General features: G+C 43.4%; 1 protein-coding gene and 1 pseudogene across 1 annotated transcript; both read right to left on the bottom strand.

Annotated features, from left to right (window-relative positions):
- Positions 1 to 261: 261 nt before the first annotated feature.
- LOC139362616 (uncharacterized) lies at positions 262 to 19,965 on the bottom strand. The gene is given in 6 exon segments (XM_071094125.1): positions 262 to 351; positions 354 to 456; positions 2,841 to 2,870; positions 3,735 to 4,005; positions 7,846 to 7,968; positions 19,821 to 19,965. Coding segments are annotated over 6 exon segments (762 nt in total).
- On the bottom strand, positions 10,505 to 10,573 carry LOC139363052 (U4 spliceosomal RNA; annotated as a pseudogene).
- Positions 19,966 to 21,158: the final 1,193 nt, after the last annotated feature.

Here is a 21,158-nt window from a genome sequence, read left to right as displayed (position 1 = left end):
GTGCCAGGCCTATTTTTTTGAGATAGTCTCACTCTGTCACCCAGGCTGGAGTGCAGTGGTACTGATCTTGGCTCACTGCAACCACTACCTCCAAGGTTCAAGCGATTCTCTTGCCTCAGCCTCCCGAATAGCTGGGATTACAGGCATGTACCACCACACCCAGCTAGTTAATTAACTTTAAAAAATAATAATCAAATTATGGGCCAGGTGTGGTGGCTCATGTCTGTAGTCCCAGCACTTTGGGAGGCTGAGGCAAGTGGATCACTTGAGGTCAGGAGTCCCAGACCAGCCCGGCCAACATGGTGAAACCCCATCTCCATTGCAAACACAAAAATTAGCTGGGTATGGTGGCATGCACCTGTAGTCCCAGCTACTCAAGAGGCTGAGGCAGGAGAATCACTTAAACCCAGGAGGCGGAGGTTGCACCGGGCAGAGATTGCGCCACTGCACTCCAGACTGAGTGACAGAGCAAGACTCCATCTCAAAAAAAAAAAAAAAAAATTTTTTAATCAAACTATAACAAAATCAGAAAAATGTGAAAATCATAAATGTACCATTCAAATAATTTTCACAGAATACACTTGTGTAACTAAGCCTCCAGATCAAAAAAGAGAACATTACCAGCATTCCCTAATGCCCCCCTTCATTTTCCTTCCAGTCACAAATCACCCCCACCATAACTCCTATTATGAGTTTTAACATCATAGATTAATTTTATCTGCTTTTGAATTTCATATAGAAGGAATCACACAATATGTACTCACATATATGCCTTTTGCTGAACACTGTGAATTAATCTATGTTGTTGTACACCATTCTTTCCTATTGTGCTAGTATGCCATTGTAGAAATATACCACAATGTATCCATTTTATACATGGTAGACATTTCAGGTATTTATAGTTTAGGCCTATTATAAGAGTGCTTCTTTGAACACTCTTGTATTCATGAAAAAACAGCATTTTCTAGAGTGATCAAAGGGATTAATGGGACATTTATGTACCTAGAAACATGATTTATATATATGGATATAAGAAAACTACAGGCATTATGAATCCTATTTATTTATTGAATTTCCATGTTTATTGCAGCACTATTGACAATAGCCAAGATATAAAATCAACCTACAAGTGTCCATAATCAAATGAACGGGTAAAGAAAATGTGGTATATATCACAATGTAGTATTATTCAGTCATAAGAAAAGAAAATCTTGTCATTTTCAATCATGTGGACGAACCTGGAGTACATTATGTTCATTGAAATAAGCAGACACAGAAAAACAAATACCTCATAATCTCACTCATATGTGGAATCTAAACAAGTTGACCTCATTGAATCAGAGAGCAGAATGGTGGTTACCAGAGGCTGGGGTTTTGCGGGGAGAAGGTTTGGGGAGATGTCTGTCAAAGCACACCTAATTACAGTTAGATAGGAGGAATAAGCTCAAGAGATCTGTCACACAGCATGATGACCGTAGTTAATGATGATATATTCCATCTTTGAGGAATGTTAAGTGCTCTCACTACAAAAATGATACCTCTGTGAGGTAAAGTACTTAATTGGCTAAGATTAAGCATTCAACAATGTATATATACTTCAAAACATCATGTTATAAATGATAAATGCATAAAATTTTATCTGACAATTTAAAAATTAAATAAATTATATATCAATATCTATATCGATCTACCTATATATATCTATCTACACATATATATATGTGTGTGTGTATATATATATATGTATATATTTTTTTCCCCTGAGTCAGGGTCTCACTCTGTCACCCAGGTTGGAGTGCAGTGGTGAAATTATGGCTCACTGAAGTCTCTACCTCCCGTGCTCAAGTGATCCTCCCACCTCAGCCTCCCACCTAGGTGGAACTAGAGGTGTGCACCATCATGCCTGGCTGTTTGGAGGGTGTGTGTAGAGACAGAGTCTCACTATGTTGTACTGGCTGGGTCTTGAATTCCTGGGCTCAAGCATTCCCCTCGCCTCGGCCTCCCAAAGTGCTGGGATTAGAGGCTTGAGCCACTATGCCTGGCCAAAAAAACTAAATAAAATTTTAGAACACGTTATGAAAGGACAGCAGTAGGCTGGGCACAGTTGGCTCACGCCTGTAATCCCAGCACTTTGGGAGGCCGAGGTGGGTGGATCACCTGAGGTCAGGAGTTCGAGACCAGCCTGGCCAACATGGGGAAACCCTGTCTCTACCAAAAGGACAAAAATTAGCCAGGCGTAGTGGCACATGCCTGTTATCCCAGCTGCTCGGGAGGCTGAGGCAGGAGAATCACTTGAACCCCGCAGGCGGAGGTTGCAGTGAGCCGAGATCATGCGCCATTGCTCTCTAGCCTGGGCAACAGAGCGAGTCTCAGAAAAAAAAAAAAAAAAAAAGGAAGAAAGGATAGCCATATTCCAAATACTGAGTCTGTGTCTTTGTCATAACCTTAGCTGAAATTATCAAAAATATATAGTTCTTGTGGTGTTTTTGTTGTTCCACTACTTCGTCCTAAGCATACAAACTCTGATGATTACCAGCGTGTTTAACACACAGCACACAACACGGAAGCCACTGAAGTACTTTAGGACTTTGACTTTAACCTCGTGCACCTGGAGTTTCTAGTGCTGATAGTGATGGCGTGGAAGACACTGCAGAGGCAGGAAGTGGTAACAGTTCCATTTCTGGCCACTCCGAACACAGAATAAAGTTTGTAACCAAAATCACTGAAGAAATGTTTCAAACCACAAGCTTCCGCAGGCCAGGCACAGTGACTCACACCTGTAATCTCAGCATTTTGGGCGGCTGAGGTGGGAGGATGGCTCAAGCACAGGAGTTTGAGACCAGCCTGGGCAACATAGTGAGACCCCATCGCTACAAAACAAACAAAACAAAACAAAAACAAAAGCTTCCACAGTCTCTGAGAATTTCCTAGAATGACCAAGGACTTGGTTATAGTTAGGTAACTAAGAATAAAAACTGTGGACTGTGAACTGCACCCATTAAAATAAAGGAAGACATCATATATGAAAGTGAGAAATAGGCCAGGTGCAGTGGCTAATGCCTGAAATCCCAACACTATGGGAAGCCAAGTCAGGAGGATCACTTGAGACCAGGAGTTCAAGACCAGCCTAGGCAACATTGTAAAACCCTGTCTCTCATGGATCACTTACAAAACTTATAAGTAAACCACAAATGGCCTGTCCACTTATATTTTCTTCATGCCTCTTACATTTCAGAGTTCTTAATCTTCCATAGAAAAGTGTATATGAATGATGTCCTCCCAAACTTTTCCTGTCTTTCCTTAAATGTAAATTCTCAAGGCTACAGCTTCCATATCTTCCCAGTATCATTTTTTGGAATGAATCTTTTTTTTTTTTTTTCCCAAGATGGAGTCTTGCTGTGTCGCCCAGGCTGAAGTGTAGTGGTGCAATCTCCACTCACTGCAACCTCCGTCTCCCAGGTTGAAGCAATTCTCCTGCTTCAGTCTCCTGAGTAGTGGAATTACAGGTGCGCACCACCATGCCCAGCTAATTTTTGTGTTTTTAATAGAGATTTTCACCATGTTGGCCAGACTGGTCTTGAACTGGCTGGTCTCAAACTCCTGACCTCATGATCTACCCACCTTAGCCTCCCAAAGTGCTGGGATTACAGGTGTGAGCTACCGCACCCGGCCTGGAATGAATCTTTTATGCCCTGCTCTGGCAAAAGGCCTTGTGTGAAATGAGAAGACATAACTGGTGTTTGGCTTCTGTCTCCTGTCTCTTCATATTCCAGGGCTCTTTCCTTTGCTCCAGGCAGGTGATCATGTCTGGCTTAGATATAGCAAAACCCAGGGAGGCCAGGTTTCTGTAGTTGTTTAACATCACATCCCTATACAAATTCTGCTGTGCAGGGTCCAGGCATCCCCACTCCTCTGGAGAGAATACAGCCACATCCCTGAATGTCAACAGACTCACTTGCCAGCTTCTAGGGTGTCCTGGTGTTCTCCCTATGGATCTCTGAGTACCTGCAGATCACAGGTCTGCCGATCACAGCCCATTCTTGTGTTAGTTTTTGGGAAATATATGCACACTTTTCTGTTGGCTTCATAACTAGGAGTGAAATTGCTGGGTCATAGGATTGCTTTCACTGATACCTCCAGCTTTCCAAAGTGGTGTATTAATTTACACTCCCATCAGCATTATATAAGAGTTTCATGTTCTTTACAACAATTGGTATGTTATTTTTCATTTAGTTATCCTGGTATGGGGGTAATGGTATTTATTGCCTTGTTCTTTTAATTTACATTTCCTTAATGACTAAAGTACGTTTTCAGGAACTTATCAGCCATTTGGTTTGGATATCTTCTTTTGTCAAGTGCCTATTTAAGGCTTTTAGGCAAACAATTTAAAGTCTGAATTTATCCACCATGAATGTGATAAGAGCATTGTTAAGAACTCAATTTAATCCCAAACAAGCAAGTTCTATTCATGAGTGACATCTAGAGAGAATCCTTACACCTGTATGGTATTTGCATTATCTCATTTGGCTAATACAGCAAGTACTCTGGAAAGTAGAAGGCTGAGGTTATGTTTTACCTGGAAGGAAGCTGTCTTGGAGGGGTTGTGACATGCTCAAAATAAGTGGCAGAACCAAGATTCTCAAGGTTTTGCAACTTCCTGACCAAATACTCATTTCACCATGGTAGTTCTTAACTCCATTTAATTCCTTTATAATAAATATTTTATATCATCCCCTTTACTACAATGAAATTAAATGTATACTTTCAAAAGATAATCAAGCCAAACACGGTGGTGCCCACCTGTAGTCCCAGATACTCAGGAGGCTGAGGCAAGAGGATCTGCTTGAGTCCCTGGAGTCTGAGGCTGTAACATGCCATGCTCATACTGGTGAATAACCACTGCCCTCCAGCCTGGGCAACAGAGTGAGACCCTATCTCAAAAAAAAAAAATGATAATCAATATATTGCCTCTATGTTATAAAGGAGAAATAAAAGGGTAGTACTTTATAATAAATAATTACTGGCCTGGCACAGTAACTCATGCCTGTAATCCCAGAACTTCGGGAGGCCAAGGTGGGAAGATCGCTTGAACCCGGGAGTTCAAGAACAGCCTGAGCAACACGGGGAGATCCTCTCTACAAAAATTTTTTAAAAAATAGCCAGGTGTGGTGGAACATGCCTGTGGTGCCAGTGACTTGGGAGGCTGAAGTGGGAGGATCATTCAGGATTGCTTAGGCCTGGGAGGTGGAGGCTGCATTGAGCCGTGATCACACTATTGCACTCCAGCCTGGGCAACAGAGAGAGACTCTGTCTAAAAATAAAATAATAATTACAATGATTACAAATAGAATAATTAATAACTAAATAATTATAAAGAAAATAATAAATTCTGGGCACAGCTGTATTAGAACATGTAATGGAATGATAGATAGTTTCCTCTACACACAGACTGTCTCTGCTGTCCCTGACATAATTTTCCACATTGGTGAACAGCTCTAGGTAAAACTGTGAACAAAACAAAGTACAATAATCTTTTATATGGTAGTTGTATTCCAGAGAAATTAACTGTGTTAATTTTTGATGTTTTTAAAATCATTTTCTGAGTTTTAGGCTCAGATAATTATGGACAGTTTTTCACCTACATGAATATCTGAGGATACATTCGAAAGCTGGACAAGTCTTTATTTTACAGGATTGTCGCATTCATTGCAGAACAACATAGCAGCCCTGGCCCCATGCGCCCTAAATGGCGGTAGGGTCCTGCAATCATTGTGACAACCTGCAGCTCCTTGGGGCGGTACTTCTCCTACTGACAACACTACACTACATGCACTGTCCAGCAAATGTCCAGCCTGAAATAGGCAATGTAACCAAAAAACCAAGGTTTGGCTGAGAAAGACCTGGGTTTGGCACTCAGTCATTCACTCTCAGTGAGACCCCGAGTAAGCCGCTTCACATCTCTGAGCCTTGGTGTCCCAACTATGAGGCTGGCCTCTGCATTTTGTAGCAGCGGCAGCATTCACTGTGTCTCACTGCACCTGCTGCAAGCTGCTTGGAGCAAGTCTCTGTCCTTCCCACTCCATCGCTTAGCTACTCAATCAACTACCTAGCCCTGCCCCACATTGGCAGCGATTTGCAAAGTTGACCAGTTAGTTACTCACGCACATAGTGCTTTTGATCTTCCCACTCCCTGTTGATAAATATGTTCAGCAGTAACATGGTAGATATTAGTATGAACTATCACCATCAGGAAAAAGGTGTTAAAATGTATATCTATTGGCTCAGTAGAAAATACTCCTTAAGGCTTTAGCTGTTGAAAAAATATACTGTTTGACACTTTCTCAAGTCCAAATGCAGTAGCTCATCGTAACCAAAATCTTGGTAAATATAACACCTTCCCATTGGGATTCCAACTGCAGGCCTTGCTAGCACATGCCTTCTTGAAATGTGTGATAATTAACTGCTTGAAAAAACAGAAATCAAATTAGTGACTGACGTCACAGTGGATTCAAAAGTATGACTACAGCTTAAATTCAAAGGCACAGGAGTGCAGAATATGAACATATCATTGTTAAAGTACAGTTTTTTTAAAAAGTTGATAACATGAACGTATACAAATATCAAATTAACATGCATCAAACATTTTATTCAACTCAATTAATAAAGGAACCAATAAGATGTTGCAACAAATTTGAATGAGAATTTTACCTACAGAGGTTTATATTCTCCACTGGGCAAGGTATGTTTGTTTGTTTGTTTGTTTTTTGAGACAAGCTCTCGCTCTGTCACCCAGGCTAGAGTGCAGTGGCCTGATCTCGGCTCACTGCAGCTCGACCTCCCGAGTTGAAGCAATCCTCCTGCCTCAGTGTCTTGAGTAGCTGGGATTACAAACATGCGCCACCATGCCGGGCTAATTTTTTTGTATTTCTTGTAGACATGGGGTTTCACCATGTTGCTCAGGCTGATCTCAAACTCCTGAGCTCAAGCGATCTGCCTGCCTCGGCCTCCCAAAGTGCTGGGATTATAGGCATGAACCACTGCGCCCGGCTAGACAAAGTATTTTTAAAGTTCCATGAACAGGAATCATTTGCATTACTATGGACAAGAAGCATTTGTATTGCTGCCAATTTCTACAACTTAACTTCTACCCTAAAGGCTGTAAAACAATCTGGCCTCCTATTGCTGCTGTAGCATATTACCCATAAACTCCATAGCTTAAAGCAACACAAATTTATCTTACAATTCAGTTGGAGTATCTGACAGTTGGAGGACAGAAGCCCTAAATGGGTTTACTTGGCTGAAATCAAGGTGTTGGTGGGGCTGTGTTCCTTCCAGAGGCTCTAGGGGAAACCTGTTTCTTCACTTTTTCTACCTTTTTTTTTTTTTTTTTTTTTGAGAGGGAGTCTCTCTCTGTCACCCAGGCTGGAGTGCAGACTACACCCTACAATCCACTGAAAGGACACCCAATAATCTCTTTTGTACTTTTCCTAGTCTTTAACAGTTTTTCCTGGCAATGTCAAGGCTCATAGCAAGGGCGATTTTGCAAAACACAAGATCACACAGCCCTGGGCCCATGGTCCCTGTGAACAACCAACCACCTGAGCAGGGGAGCAGCTGCCACTTTCACCAGGACATGGTCACTTTGTTCCTACCCAGCCAACTTGGCTTGTTTCCCTGGGTCTCTGCAAGGGTTAGAGTTTTTCACCCCTGGTTACTGATTAATCACATTATATTCCCTTCCCTCCATCCTGGAAGGAGACAACGAGGGAAAAGAGACATACAAATATTAATAGGACACGGACAAAGCCAAACCTTATCCGCTTCATAATTTTGTGTAGATCTGACGTTGTTCCAGGGCTGGGGCAGCAAGTAGAGGCAACAGAGAGTGGGGTGGAGATGTCTCTCCACACTGACCTCTTTCCCGAACCCATTTGGCTCTTGTGGAATAAGGGGGAGCCAGGACATCCCCTATAACAAATCCAAGATGGCTTCACCCTGTTAACTGTGTGGACATGGTGAAACAGAAGTAACTAGTCACTCTTGATTAAGCCAACAATTTTCAAACTACTCCTGCTCAAAGCTCCATTTAACACTGACTTTTCCCGCTGGTTAGTTACTCATCTCCTCCTTGCTGAGCAAATCCTCCTAAACAAATGGCAATTAACTAAGACATAATGAGGAGCTGCCTGATGGAGGCCAGAACATAGTTTCAGTCAAAGCCAGAGTAATTCATTCCTTCCCTGAACAAACACCAACTGAGCCTCTGCTGAGTGCTAGGCACCAGACTGACTCCATGGGAAATAAAAAGAAGCCCACAGTCCTGCCTTCAAGGAGCTCCCAGTCCAGTGGGTGGAGAGGTGAGGGTGAAATTGCATGTCCAAAAGCAAAGAGAGGGAAGCAGAGAATTTCAGAATGTTGGGAGAGCAGTAGAGAAAGCACGAAGATGTAGACACAAAGGGCTGTGTTCTTGGCTGGGAACTTCAGGTAGAAAGAAGTGGCTGGAGCTAAGAGTGAATGGGAGGTGAGACTGCAGAAGGAGAGGAGGGCCAGGCTAATGTAAGCATGCCTTGAAACTGGGGTTCAACAAGTCCTTCATTTGCTAGGTGTTTGTTGAGTACTTCCTATGCACCCAATACTGAGTCAAGCCCTGCTAACATAAATACAACTGAATACGAAATGGCTCTACCCTCAATAAATCACAAGCTAGTGAAGAGAAAGAGCTATGGAAATGCTCTCAGTAGAGCAAGTTAAGTGAAAAAATAGATGTGCTTAAGTGCTAAGCAAACTCTGCCCACAGGAATAGGGAGAGGAAGGCAGGCCCCTTGGGAGGTTTTGCAAAGGAGCCATATAATTAGTAACATGCCTCTTGGCATGTTAGAAGTAGAAGACAAGAGGAATTAGGGGATGACAACTCATGATCTACTCCAAGGGTCTATGTTTATAGATACTCTAAAGGCACAAAACTCATCACGTCCAGCTCAGTTGGGTAGTTGATGGCTCAGTACCCACTGCATCAAGACAATCTGAGGGCAGATTTCTTTTTTTTTCTTTTTTTCTTTTTTTTTTTTTTTTTTTTTTTTGAGATGGAGTTTCACTCTTGTTACCCAGGCTGGAGTACAATGGCACTATCTCGGCTCACTGCAATTTCCACTTCCTGGGTTCAAGTGATTCTCCTGCTTCAGCTTCCTGAGTTAGCTGGGATTACAGGCATGCGCCACCACACCCAGCTAATTTTGTATTTTTAGTAGAGACGGGGTTTCTCCATGTTGGTCAGGATGGTCTCGAATTCCCCGCCTCAGGTGATCTGCCTGCCTTGGCCTCTCAAAGTGCTGGGATTACAGGTGTGAGCCATTGTGCCTGACCTGAGGGCAGATTTCAATCCTGCACGCATTCCTTTCTTCCCTTCTGCTGCATGTACTTCCTCCTGCATTACGTGCATTGGACTGGTTTCTCCCTGCCCTGAAGTTCTGCAGTGAATGAAGCCCAGGATCTGGTTTCTCCAGACTTTTGACCTTGGACTCACTGTCTGGCTGCAGTGTCCTTTAAACTGCTGATTCTATGAAAGGCCTTTGGGTCACATCAACTGCTGCTACCAGTTATTCAGTAACTAACTCACAAGCTCTGAGATTCCCAATCAGGCGAGAAGGAAGAGCTTGCAGGGGCTCCGCATTCGCTCCGCTTGGCTAACTTGGCGTTGTAAAGAAACTTTCTCCTTCTAGAGGTGAATTCCAGCTTTTATAGTCAGAGGAGCCAAAGTTCTGAGCCTGCAGCGCCATTCCCATCCTCCCCTAGTGCTTGCCAAGGCCACAGTCTTCTTCCTCCTCCCCAGCACTGCACCAAAGCCTCTGCTGTTTCATGCTAGTCTGCTTTGTCGGCATCATTTTTTGACCCTCCCAGCCTCATAGTTTGGGGCAAGGAAAATCATAGAACAATTTCTGTTTTCCTGACCTATTGAGAAACTCTGAAATGGTTTGTGCCCCTCATGTAGTCAGAGAGACCCCTAACAGGATCCATTCTGCTGGATTCCTCATGGGACCATTTGGAATACAAAAGATCCCAGCAGGCATCAATCACCTGCCATTTCAGCTAAGGAAGGAAGACTGAGCCTCTCTTTCATAGCATTCTGCTTCCTGGCTCTGGATTTGACCTGTGTGCAAACTTCCAGGGCGGCTTGAGCATAACGATGCTATCAATCAGCTCAGATGCCCTAGGAGGTGGCCTTATACAGAAATGGTAGCCTTGTGGTATGGCACAAATGTAGGCTGGCTACCTGTCTACACCTGCTCACCAGTCTGGCCAAGCCCTGAGACTGGCTGGGCCTGTCCACAGCACTGAGGCCTATGGGGTCAACTATAGCTGTGTGCATGCCCATACAGGTAAGTGTCATTTATGCTAGGGGGTGGGACTTGCTGCATCCCCCTCCTCCAATAACCTGCCAATTCCATTTCATGTGTACCTTCCTTTTTTCTTCATGCTGGCATTTTTCTCCCCCCAGCTTTTTTTGAATGTCAATTAGCAATAATCATGCCTTGGATAAACCTCATTGGCTACAATACTGCCACTGTGCAAAGCTCTGGCCATTTTTTTTTTTTTTTCTGCAGGAATCTATCCATGGGCCAAACCACAGAAGTTTTGAGTCTTGAGCCAATTCATCAACCAGGGCCAGCACAATGAACCCAGATACAAACACATCCAGGCTTCTGGTTTTGGTGAATATCAATGCCAGACACACTCTAGTGGGGATGAGGGGCGGAAAGGGGTTTGTACCACATGAGACCCCAGGACAACTGGCCATGGAACTTGGGAAGCCATTGCCATTTTTATCACCCATTTGTCACAATAATACTGAGACTCACCTGTTTCAAGATCCCAGGGTGGTGCCCTGGAACCTCAAGTGGTGGCATCCTCCTCAGCCACCTGCTGGCATCACTTACAGGCCACTTCCATCCTCCCAGTCACACCTCACTTTCTGACCCTGGCCTTCATCCAGTCCAGCCCAGGCCACTGGCCAAACACATGTGTTTTTAGGGTAAATAATTGCTTATGAGTGACCATCTTCCATCAGCCTCATGCCAACTGCTGCTCATATTTACACACACTGTCCAGCACTGGGTAAAGCACTGAGTAGGCTCTTTATACGGGGTATCTATTTTCATTATCACTGTGCTACGTGGTGCTTCCTGAATACACAGTTTTTGAGTTCAGAACCATCTATCTTTCAATTGTCAGTGTGGCATTCCAACTGTAATGTAACATCTTGCCATGGCCTCAAATTCAACATAATTATTTGTTTTGTTTTCAGAGTCTTGCTTTGTCGCCCAAGCTGGAGTGCAATGGCGCAGTCTCGGCTCACTGCAACCTCTGCCTCCCAGGTTCAAGCAATTCTTGTGCCTCAGCCTCCCAAGTAGCTGGGACTACAGATGTGCACCACCACCATGCTCGGATAATTTTTGTGTTTTTAGTAGAGATGGGGTTTCGCCACATTGGGCTGGCTGGTCTCGAACTCCTGGCCTCAAGTGGTCCACCAACTTTGGCCTCCCAAAGCGCTGGGATTACAGGCATGAGCCACCGCACCTGGACCAAATTCAACATAATTAAAAGTGAATTCATTCCCTCCAAATCAGGTTTTTCCTTCCATCTCCTCTATTTCTGTTACCAATTTCTCAGTCCCTGGAATTAAAAAACCTGAAAATCTTCCCCCTAAATCCTCTCTAACAATTATCTCTCATATTTAATCAGTTTTCTGATACTTTAGAATAGATTCTTTTTGAATGCGTCCCTAACCCAATAGTTCTCAACCCTGGTTGTCCATTAGAATTGTTAGAGGAGCCATTTTAAAATAAATACGTGGGTCATGGCTGGGGCCACCTCCCTCAGACAGCTGTGCGGGTTATTCACTGCACTAGGGCGAGGGGGTTGTTCCAGCTCATGCTGTGCTTGCTATGCCTTTGGCCCTGGCATGTAGCTACCTCCGACTGGAGAAAAAGAAGCCTTTTTGAACTCATACAAAGGCCCTGGAAGGGCTAAGAAAGTGGCCAGTTCCCTAAAATTCTGATTCAGCAGACGTAGTCATTTATATTTTAAATAGTTTAGTGAGATATATAAACTTTACTCTTAAGTAGTGGTGTTCCTTTCTCCCTCTTTTTGTGATACTATTGTTACACATATTACTTCTTTGTATCGTAAATCCAACAGTACAATGTTATAATTATTACTTTTATATTTTTATTTTAAAAAGTTCTTTTAATTGAGACGAGGTCTCACTATTTTGCCCAGGCTCATCTCAGACACCTGGCTGATCTTGACCTCCCAAAGTGCTGGGATTACAGGCATGAGCCACTGTACCTGGCTATAACTATTACTTTGAAAGAGCCTGAGAGAAGACCAAGTACATATTTATAGAGTTAGTTATATTAATCTTCTTATTTATCCTTCGTGTTCCTCTTGATTTCTTCCTATGGATTTCAGTTCCCATCTGCTGTTATTTCCTCACTCCAATATAGCTTTGCTCCCACCTGCCTCCTTTGTGCTGTTATTGTCAAGTATACTACATTTTTACATGTCATAGGCCTAAAAATACATATTATTTTATGCAGCTGCTTTTTATGTGTACTCTACATATTATTCCATACATATTATTTTACGCAGCTGCTTTTTATGTGTACTCTAACTCGAAAACCATAAAATTCACCCCTTGATGATTATTGGTGACTAATGATGAGCATCTTTTTGTGTGCTTTTTGTCCATTTTTATCTCTTCTTTGGAGAAATGTTTATTTAGATCGTTTGCCCTTTTTTAAATTGGGTTGTCTTTTTATTGTTGAGTTGTAGGGGTTATTTTTTTTTTAATCTGTCTTTGTTGTTTGTTTTTTTTGTTTTTTGTTGTTGAGACAGAATCTTACTCTGCTGCCCAGGTTAGAGTACAGTGGCGCCATCTCGGTTCACTGCAGCCTCCACATTCCAGGTTCAAGAGATCCTCCCACCTCAGCCTCCTGAGTAGCTGGGACCACAAGTGTGCACCACCATGCCCAGCTAATTTTTTTCTTTTCTTTTTTTTTTTTTTTTTTTCTTTTTTTGGAGAGCTGGGGTTTCACCATGTTGCCCAGGCTGGTCTTGAGCTCCTGACCTCCTGGCTACCTTGACCTCCCAAAGTCCTGGTATTATAGGCATGAGCCACCATGCCTGACCCAGGAGTTACTTTTTCTATTTTCTTGATATAAGTCATCTATCAGATAAGTGATTTGGAAATGTTTTCTCTGATTCTGTGGGTTGTCCTTTCACTTTCTTTTTTTTTTTTTGAGACGGAATCTCACTCTGTTGCCCAGGCTGGAGTGCAGTGGCCGGATCTCAGCTCACTGCAAGCTTCACCTCCCAGGTTTACGCCATTCTCCTGCCTCAGCCTCCTGACTAGCTGGGACTACAGACGGCCGCCACCTCGCCCGGCTAGTTTTTTGTATTTTTTTGTAGAGATGGGGTTTCACCGTGTTAGCCAGGGTGGTCTCGATCTCCTGACCTCGTGATCCGCCCGTCTCAGCCTCTCAAAGTGCTGGGATTACAGGCTTGAGCCACCACCCCCGGCCATCACTTTCTTAATGGTGTCCCTTACAGCACAATTTTTTTTTTTAAATGGAGTCTCACTCTATCGCGCAGGCTGGAGTGCAGTGGTGAGATCTCAGCTCACTGCAACCTCTGCAGCCCAGGTTCAAGTATTCTCCTGCCTCAGCCTCCAGAGTAGCTGGGATTACAGGGGCCTGCCACCGCACCCAGCTAATTTTTGTATTTTTAGTAGAGATGGGGTTTCACCATGTTGGCCAGGCTGGTCTTGAACTTTTGACCTCATGATCCACCCACCTCAGTCTCCCAAAGTGCTGGGATTACAGGCATGAGCTACTGCGCCCAGACTACAAAATTTTTTAAATAAAAAATAAGGTTTTAATTTTGATAAATTCCAATTTATCTGTTTTTTCTTTAGTTGCTTTTGCTTCTGGTGTCATGTTTAAGAAACCATGCCTAATCCAAGGTCACGAAGATTTACCTATATGGTTTTCTTATGAAAGTTTTATTTTATAATTTTAGTTCTTTTTTTTTTTTTTTTTTTTTTTTGAGACGGAGTTTTACTCTTATTTCCCAGGCTGGCATGCAATGGCACGATCTCGGCTCACCGCAACCTCCACCTCCTGGATTCAAGCAATTCTCCTGCCTCAGCCTCTCGAGTAGCTGGGATTACAGACATGCAGCACCACACCTGGCTAATTTTGTATTTTTAATAGAGACGGTGTTTCTTCATGTTGGTCAGGCTGGTCTCGAACTCCTGACCTCAGGTGATCCACCCGCCTTGGCCTCCCAAAGTGTTGGGATTACAGGTGTGAGCCACTGCGCCCGGCCAATTTTAGTTCTTACACTTAGGTATTGGAAACCATGTTGAGTTAATTTTTGTGTGTGCTGTAAAATATGGGTCCAACTCCCTTCCTTTATATGCAGATACCCAGTTGTCTCAGCATCACTTTTCAAAAGACGATTCTTCCTTTGCTGAATGGGCTTGACATTTGTACTTATTTCCTAGGGCCACTGTAGCAGATGACCTCAAACTGGGTGCCTTAAAACAACAGAACTTTTTTACATGTCACAGTTCAGGAGGATGGAAGTCCAAAATCAAGATGTCATCAGGGTTGGTTCTTCTGGAGGCCCCGAAAGGTAAACCATCCTACCCCTCTCTAATGCTTCTCGTAGCTGCTGGCAACCCTGGGCATTCATTGGCTTGTAGATGCAGGACTCCAATCTCTGCCTTCGTCATGTGGCATTCTCCCTGTGTCTCTCTCTCTGTGTCCTTTCTCCTAGGACACCTGTCATATTGGAGTCAGGACCCATCCTGATCTCAGGACCTCATCCTGACTTAACTAATTACGTTTTCAAAGACCCTGTTTCCAAACCGGGCTACATTCTGAGGTTCCGCATGGACATGAATTTTGAGATGACACTGTTCAACCTAGTACAGTCTACTCACTGGCACCCAAAATTCACACCCACCCCATGTACACAATATGTTCACCTTACCCCAAGACTCCCCAAAGTCTTAACCCTTCCAGTATCAACTCTAAATCCTAAATCTCATTTAAATGTCAACTCAAGAAGTCCCAAATCTCCTCATCTACATTATCTTAAAAGGTATGGGCGAGACTCTGGGAATGATCCATCTTGAGACAAAATTCCTCTCTGTTCATAGACCTGTTAAACCTAGAAAACAAGTCATCTGTTTTCTAAATGCAATGGCGGAACAGGCATAGGATGGACATATTTCCATTCCAAAAGGGAGATAAATGGAAGGAAAAAAAGGCGGTTATTGGTCTAAAGCTAGTTTGCAGTCTAATGGGGTCAATTCCATTAGGTTTCAAAGCCTGAGAGTAATCCTCTGTGACTTGATGCTGTGTCTTCTGGGCCTTTATGGTAGCCCTGGCTTTACACTTTCAGGCCTCTGCCTCCACGGCTCTGCCTTCGGAGTCATTCTTCCTCCATTTTATTCCATCTCTGTCTCAATCAGTCTAGACTGGAGGTATTTGTGTTGGTATAAAATTCTCAAAAACCTTGCCTTCTGTGATGTCAAGGGAATTTATGCCAGTAGACACGAGGGTTCGTCATAGATTCTTCCTGGAGAGTTACATGCCTGCTTTCTGCTGAGATGGTTGGATCCATTAGTCACAGGCCTGATCTTCTTAGCAAATGGTTGCTGAGCCTCAGCCTTGGTGCTTTCTCCAGAGCACACTTTCTCAACTTTTGCAATGTGGATAAACTGAGAGCATTCTAAACCATGAAGTTCTGATTACTTTTCACTTAACAGTTCCTTCCTCTGTTTCTTTCATTTGCATTTTACTATCAGCAACAAGGAGAAAGTAGGCCATGTCTTGGTTGTGTAGATTAGTATTTTCCATCAACTTTGGGAAGTTTTCAGCCATTATTTCTTATTTTAATTTTTTATTTTAAGTTCCGGGGTACATGTGCAGGCTATGCAGGTTTGTTACATAGGTAAACATGTGCCATGGTGGTTTGCTGCACCTATCAACCCATCACCTAGGTATTAAGCTCCACATGCATTAGCTATTTTTCCTGATGCTCTCCCTCCCCCATGCCCCGCCGACAGGCCCCAATGTGTGGTGTTCCCCTCCCTGTGTCTATGTATTCAATTATTTCTTTGAATATTTTTTTCTGTCTCTTTCTCTCTCCTCTCCTTCTGGTACTACCATTATGTGTATGTTGGTGCATCTAATGGTGTCTTCTCACTTTTCTCTAATGCTCTGTTCATTTTTATCCATTGTTTTCCTCTTATGATTGTATAACCTCTATTGATCGGTCTTTAAATTCACTGATTCTGTTTGTTTGTTTGTTTGTTTGTTTGTTTATTGAGACAGGGTCTCACTCAGTTGCCCAGGCTGGAGTGCAGTGGTGCAGTCACAGCTCACTGCAGCCTTGACCTCCTGGGCTCAAATGATCTTCCCACTTCAACCTCCCAAGTAGCTGGGACTACAGGTATGCACTACCATGCCAAGCTAATTTTTTTATTTTTTGTAGAAATGGGGTCATCTCGCTATGTTGCACAGGTTGGTCTTGAATTTAAGTGATCCTCCTGCCTTGGCCTCCCAAAATACTGGGATTACAGGCATAAGCCAGTGCACCTGGCCTGATTCTTATTTTTGACAGAACAAATCTATTGTTAAGTCCCTGTAGTGAATTTTTCACTTTGTTCATAGTACTTGATATTCTCTATTTGATGAGACATTGTCATCCTATCTCCCTTTACATCTTTTTGCCCCATTGTTAGCCAGGGCCTAGTAGCATGGATCTTCCCTCTCTGGTGGCTCATGATAGGGTACAGCCTTGGGGGTGCCCAGGATGTTCTCGACTACTAGAGAAGAGCATGATTTTACTTCCAAGCCTTGCTTCCTAGGAGTTGCCCTGGTCAGAGTAGTTTATTGTTCAGTCAGTGTTTGTCCAGAGGTTCTGTTTAAGGCCTTTGTGCCAATGAGGCTTCTGCCCTTTGTTAACAGGCCTGTGTATGGTTTAGAGAATATTTTCAAGTCTGCCCCATGCAACCAGAAACATGTGCACACCCTTTCCTGACCCCTAGAGCTGAATGTGCTTCCAGCGTGCTTTGATTTCTTTTTCCCTGGCTCTCTATATGAAATTTTTAGCTGCTCTGCCATTGTGCTGTGTCATGGAGCTACCAGCCTCCTCTTAACTGCTCTCTTTCAAGGTCTCTGTTGTTTTCCACAACACCCTTAGGCAGCGTTCTCCAGGCTCTGTTCCAATACAGCCTGTGTCCTCAAGTAGAGCTCTAAAGCTCTTTGTCATTATGGGCTGCTTTTCTTGCTGAGAGAACCCCGGGACACTGCATCAGAGCTGGGGGTGGGGCCCGGTGTTGCCTGTAGTGACACCTGGCTCTGTGAGTGGGCAGTAGAGGAAGCAGGAGAAGCCACTGATCCTCTCTGCTTGCCCCTCCTGGTGTAGAACCTCCTCCACTCTACAAACTGGCTGGGAGGAGAAAGGTGAAGTGATCCGGTCCCAGTATTCTCAGCCTGCCATGCCTTGAACAGAATTTCTCCCCTACAGTTGGGGTTGGGTAAGGGGAGGGACCAGATCCTGCCTGGAATACAGCTTCTGCAGCAGAGAACTGGGGAGGGAACTAGAAACCCTGGCAGCATGCCCCTACCTGGGTAAAACTGGTAGCCACAGACTAGGGGCTGGGAAAAACCTTACCGGGAATAGAGCTCTCAGGTAGAGTTTCCATAACAGGGAGTGGGGGGGAGGAGTAAAAGAATGGGTCATGCCTTAAATGCCATAGACAGATTGTTCTTACTAAGATTTAGTAAGAACTTCAACAATATTTCTCCATTTGCTCTATGCCCTTAGAACAATTTCCAGATTTTAAATGATTGCGTTCTGTTTTACAATTTAAAAAAAAAATTTTTTTTTTAATTGTCTTTGAGATAGGATCTCCCTCTGCCACCCAGGCTGGACTGCAGTAGTACCGTCACAGCTCACTACAGCCTCTGTTTCCCAGGCTCAAATGATCTTCCCATCTCAGCCTCCCGAGTAGCTAGGGCCACAGGTGTGCACCACCATGCCTGGCTAATTTTTTTTTAAAAATTGTTTTTGCAGAGACATGGTCTCACCAAGTTGCCTAGGCTAGTCTTGAACTCCTGGATTCAAGCAATCCTCTCGCCTCAGCCTCCTGAAGTGCTGGGATTACAGGTGTGAGCCACTATGCCCTGCTCATTTATTCTTTAATATTCTTCACTCATCAGGGAAACCTATTTTTGGGTGCACAGCCCATGATGGCAAGCGTGCCTCTGAACCCGGTAGCATTTGTTATGTGTGCTTTGCCCAGTTAGCTACCTTCTGTGCATGGGTGTCACCTCCCTGGCTGGGCCATGAGATGTTCTTATGCTTTTTTATAACTCCCGTACCCTGGATACTCAGTAAATATCTGTTAAATGATATGAAACCCAAAGCAGCATGAACAACAGAAGAATAACTTGTACCAGACATCCACGTAACTAATCTCAGTGATATATCCACCCAATATACTATTCTTTTTTATAACAGTTTTATTGAGATATAATTCATATACCATACAATTAACCCATTTAAAGTATAAAGGCAATGGCTTTAATAAATACATGGAATTTCACAACAATTACCATAATTCTAGAACATTTTCATCACCCCCATTACTAATTTTTCCCCATCTTACCCCAAGCTCCCACCCCTAGGAAAATCTGCTTTCTGTGTTTATGTGGATTTGCCTATTCTACATTTCATTTTATACAAATGGAATCACACACTATGTGCTTCTTTGTGACTGGCTTCTTTCACTTAGCGTAATGTATTCAAGGCTCATCCAAGTTGTAGCATGTTTTGGTAATGCCTTTATTTATTTATTTATTATTTTATTTATTTATTTATTTATTTTGAGACAGAGCTCTGTCGCCCAGGCTGGAGTGCAGTGGTATGATTTCGGCTCACTGCAACTTCCACCTCCCGGGTTCAAGCAATTCTCCTGCCTCAGGCTCCTGAGTAGCTGGGATTACAGGTGTGCACCACCATACTGGGCTAATTTTTCTATTTTAGTAGAGACAGGGTTTCACCATGTTGGCCAGGCTGGTCTTGAAATCCTGACCTCAGGTGATCTGCCCGCCTCAGCCTCCCAAAGTGCTGGGATTATAGGCGTGAGCCACCGTGCCCAGCCAATTTTATTTATTTATTGGGGGATGGGGGTCTTGTTTTGTGGCCCAGGCTGGAACATAATGTGATCATAGCTCACCGTAGCCTCCAACTCCTGGGCTCAAGTGATCCTCTGGCTTCAGCTTCCCGAGCAGCTGGGACTACAGGCACACACCACTATGCCAGGCTAATTTTTGTTTTTTTGTAAAGACAAGGTCTTGCTTTGTTGCCCAGGCTGGTCTAGAACACCTGGCTTCAAGGTATCCTCCCACCTCAGCCTCGAAAAGTGCTGGGATTATAAGTGTGAGCCACCACACCCAGCTATTCCTTTCTTTTTTGCTGAATAATATTTCGTGGTATATACATACCATATCTTATCTATTCATCAGTTGATGAGCATTTGAGTTGTTTCCACCCTTTTTTGACTATTACGAATAATGATGCTATGGACATTCATGTGCAAGTGTTTATATGGATATGTTTTCACTTCTCTTGGAGATATACACAGGAATGGAACTGCTGGGTTGTATGGTAACTCTATGATTAAGCTTTTGAGGAAATACTAGACTGTTTGCCAAAGCAGCTGCACCATTTTACATTCTCACCAGCAGTATATGAGGGTTCCAGTTTCTCTTCATCCTCACCAACACTTGTTACTTGCCTTTTTGATATAGCCATCCTGGTGGCAGTAAGGTAGTAGTTCATTTTGGCTTTGATTTGCATTTCCTGGTGGCTAATGATGTTGAGCATCTTTCTTGTGCTCATTGGACATCTTCTTTGGAGAAATGTCTATTCAAATCCTTTCCCCCATTTTTAGATTAGCCTGTTTGTCTTTTTATTACTTAGTTGTTAAAATACTTAATATATTCCAGATATAAGTCCCTTATCAGATATACGATTTGCACATTTCTCTCATTCTATGGGTTTTTTCACTTTCGTGACAGTGTCCTTTGAAGCACAGAAGTTTGTTTGGATGACATCTAGTTCATCTAATACTTTGTTGTTTGTTGCTCTTCTTTATCCTTAAAAATTGTGGATATGAAGATGGTACAGAGAAAGAAAATGCTTATGATGAATGTGTTAATTTGTTAGAACATGATATGTATCTAATTCAAACCAAAAAAAAAAAAAAGTTTTTTTCTGAGACGGGGTCTTGCTCTGCCACCCAGCCTGGAGTACAGTGGTAGGATCATGGCTCGTTGCAGCCTTGACCTCCCAGGCTCAGGTGATCCTCCCACCTCAGCCTCCCTGGTACGTGGGACTACAGATGCGCACCACCAATCCCAGCTAACTTTTTGTATTTTTTTCTATAAAGACAGGATCTCGCCATGTTGCCCAGGCTGGTCTTGAACTCCTGAGTTTGAGTGATCTGCCGGTCTCAGCCTCCCAAAGTGCTAGAATTAAAGGTGTGAGACCCTGCACCCGGGCAAACAAATTTTAACAGAAAAAATATATATATATATTGCTCATAAATTCTGAGGATGTTTGAGCAACACTAATCCATGGAAGTCCAAGGACATATACTTAAGAAAAGAGCTAGATTCATAATCTCTAATAGCACCAGAGTGCTATCTCCAGCTTTCCCCTCACTTATTCTAGTTACATAGCCAGAAACACCATCCCTGGGAGCTCCAAATTTACATCTCACAATTCTGACGCCATGGAAGGGTTGCTCATGTGGTTCATGTGTCCACGTTCCTAACAGAAGCAGATCTGCTGCCTGCCCCCTGCCCCTCACAGTACATGCCAACCCCCATCCCCAGCAAGACACCTTATATGCAAAGCTATTTGGCTGGACACAGTGGCTCATGCCTGTAATCCCAACACTTTGGGAGGCTGAGGCAGGCAGATCACCTGAGGTTAGGAGTTCAGGACCAGCCTGGCCAACATGGCAAAACCCTATGTCTACTAAAAATACAAAAATTAGCTAGGCGTGGTAGCAG

This window comes from Macaca nemestrina, chromosome 4 (genome assembly GCF_043159975.1).
Source record: "Macaca nemestrina isolate mMacNem1 chromosome 4, mMacNem.hap1, whole genome shotgun sequence".
Classification (NCBI taxonomy): Eukaryota; Metazoa; Chordata; class Mammalia; order Primates; family Cercopithecidae; genus Macaca; species Macaca nemestrina.
This window is presented reverse-complemented; position numbering and strand designations above follow the sequence as displayed.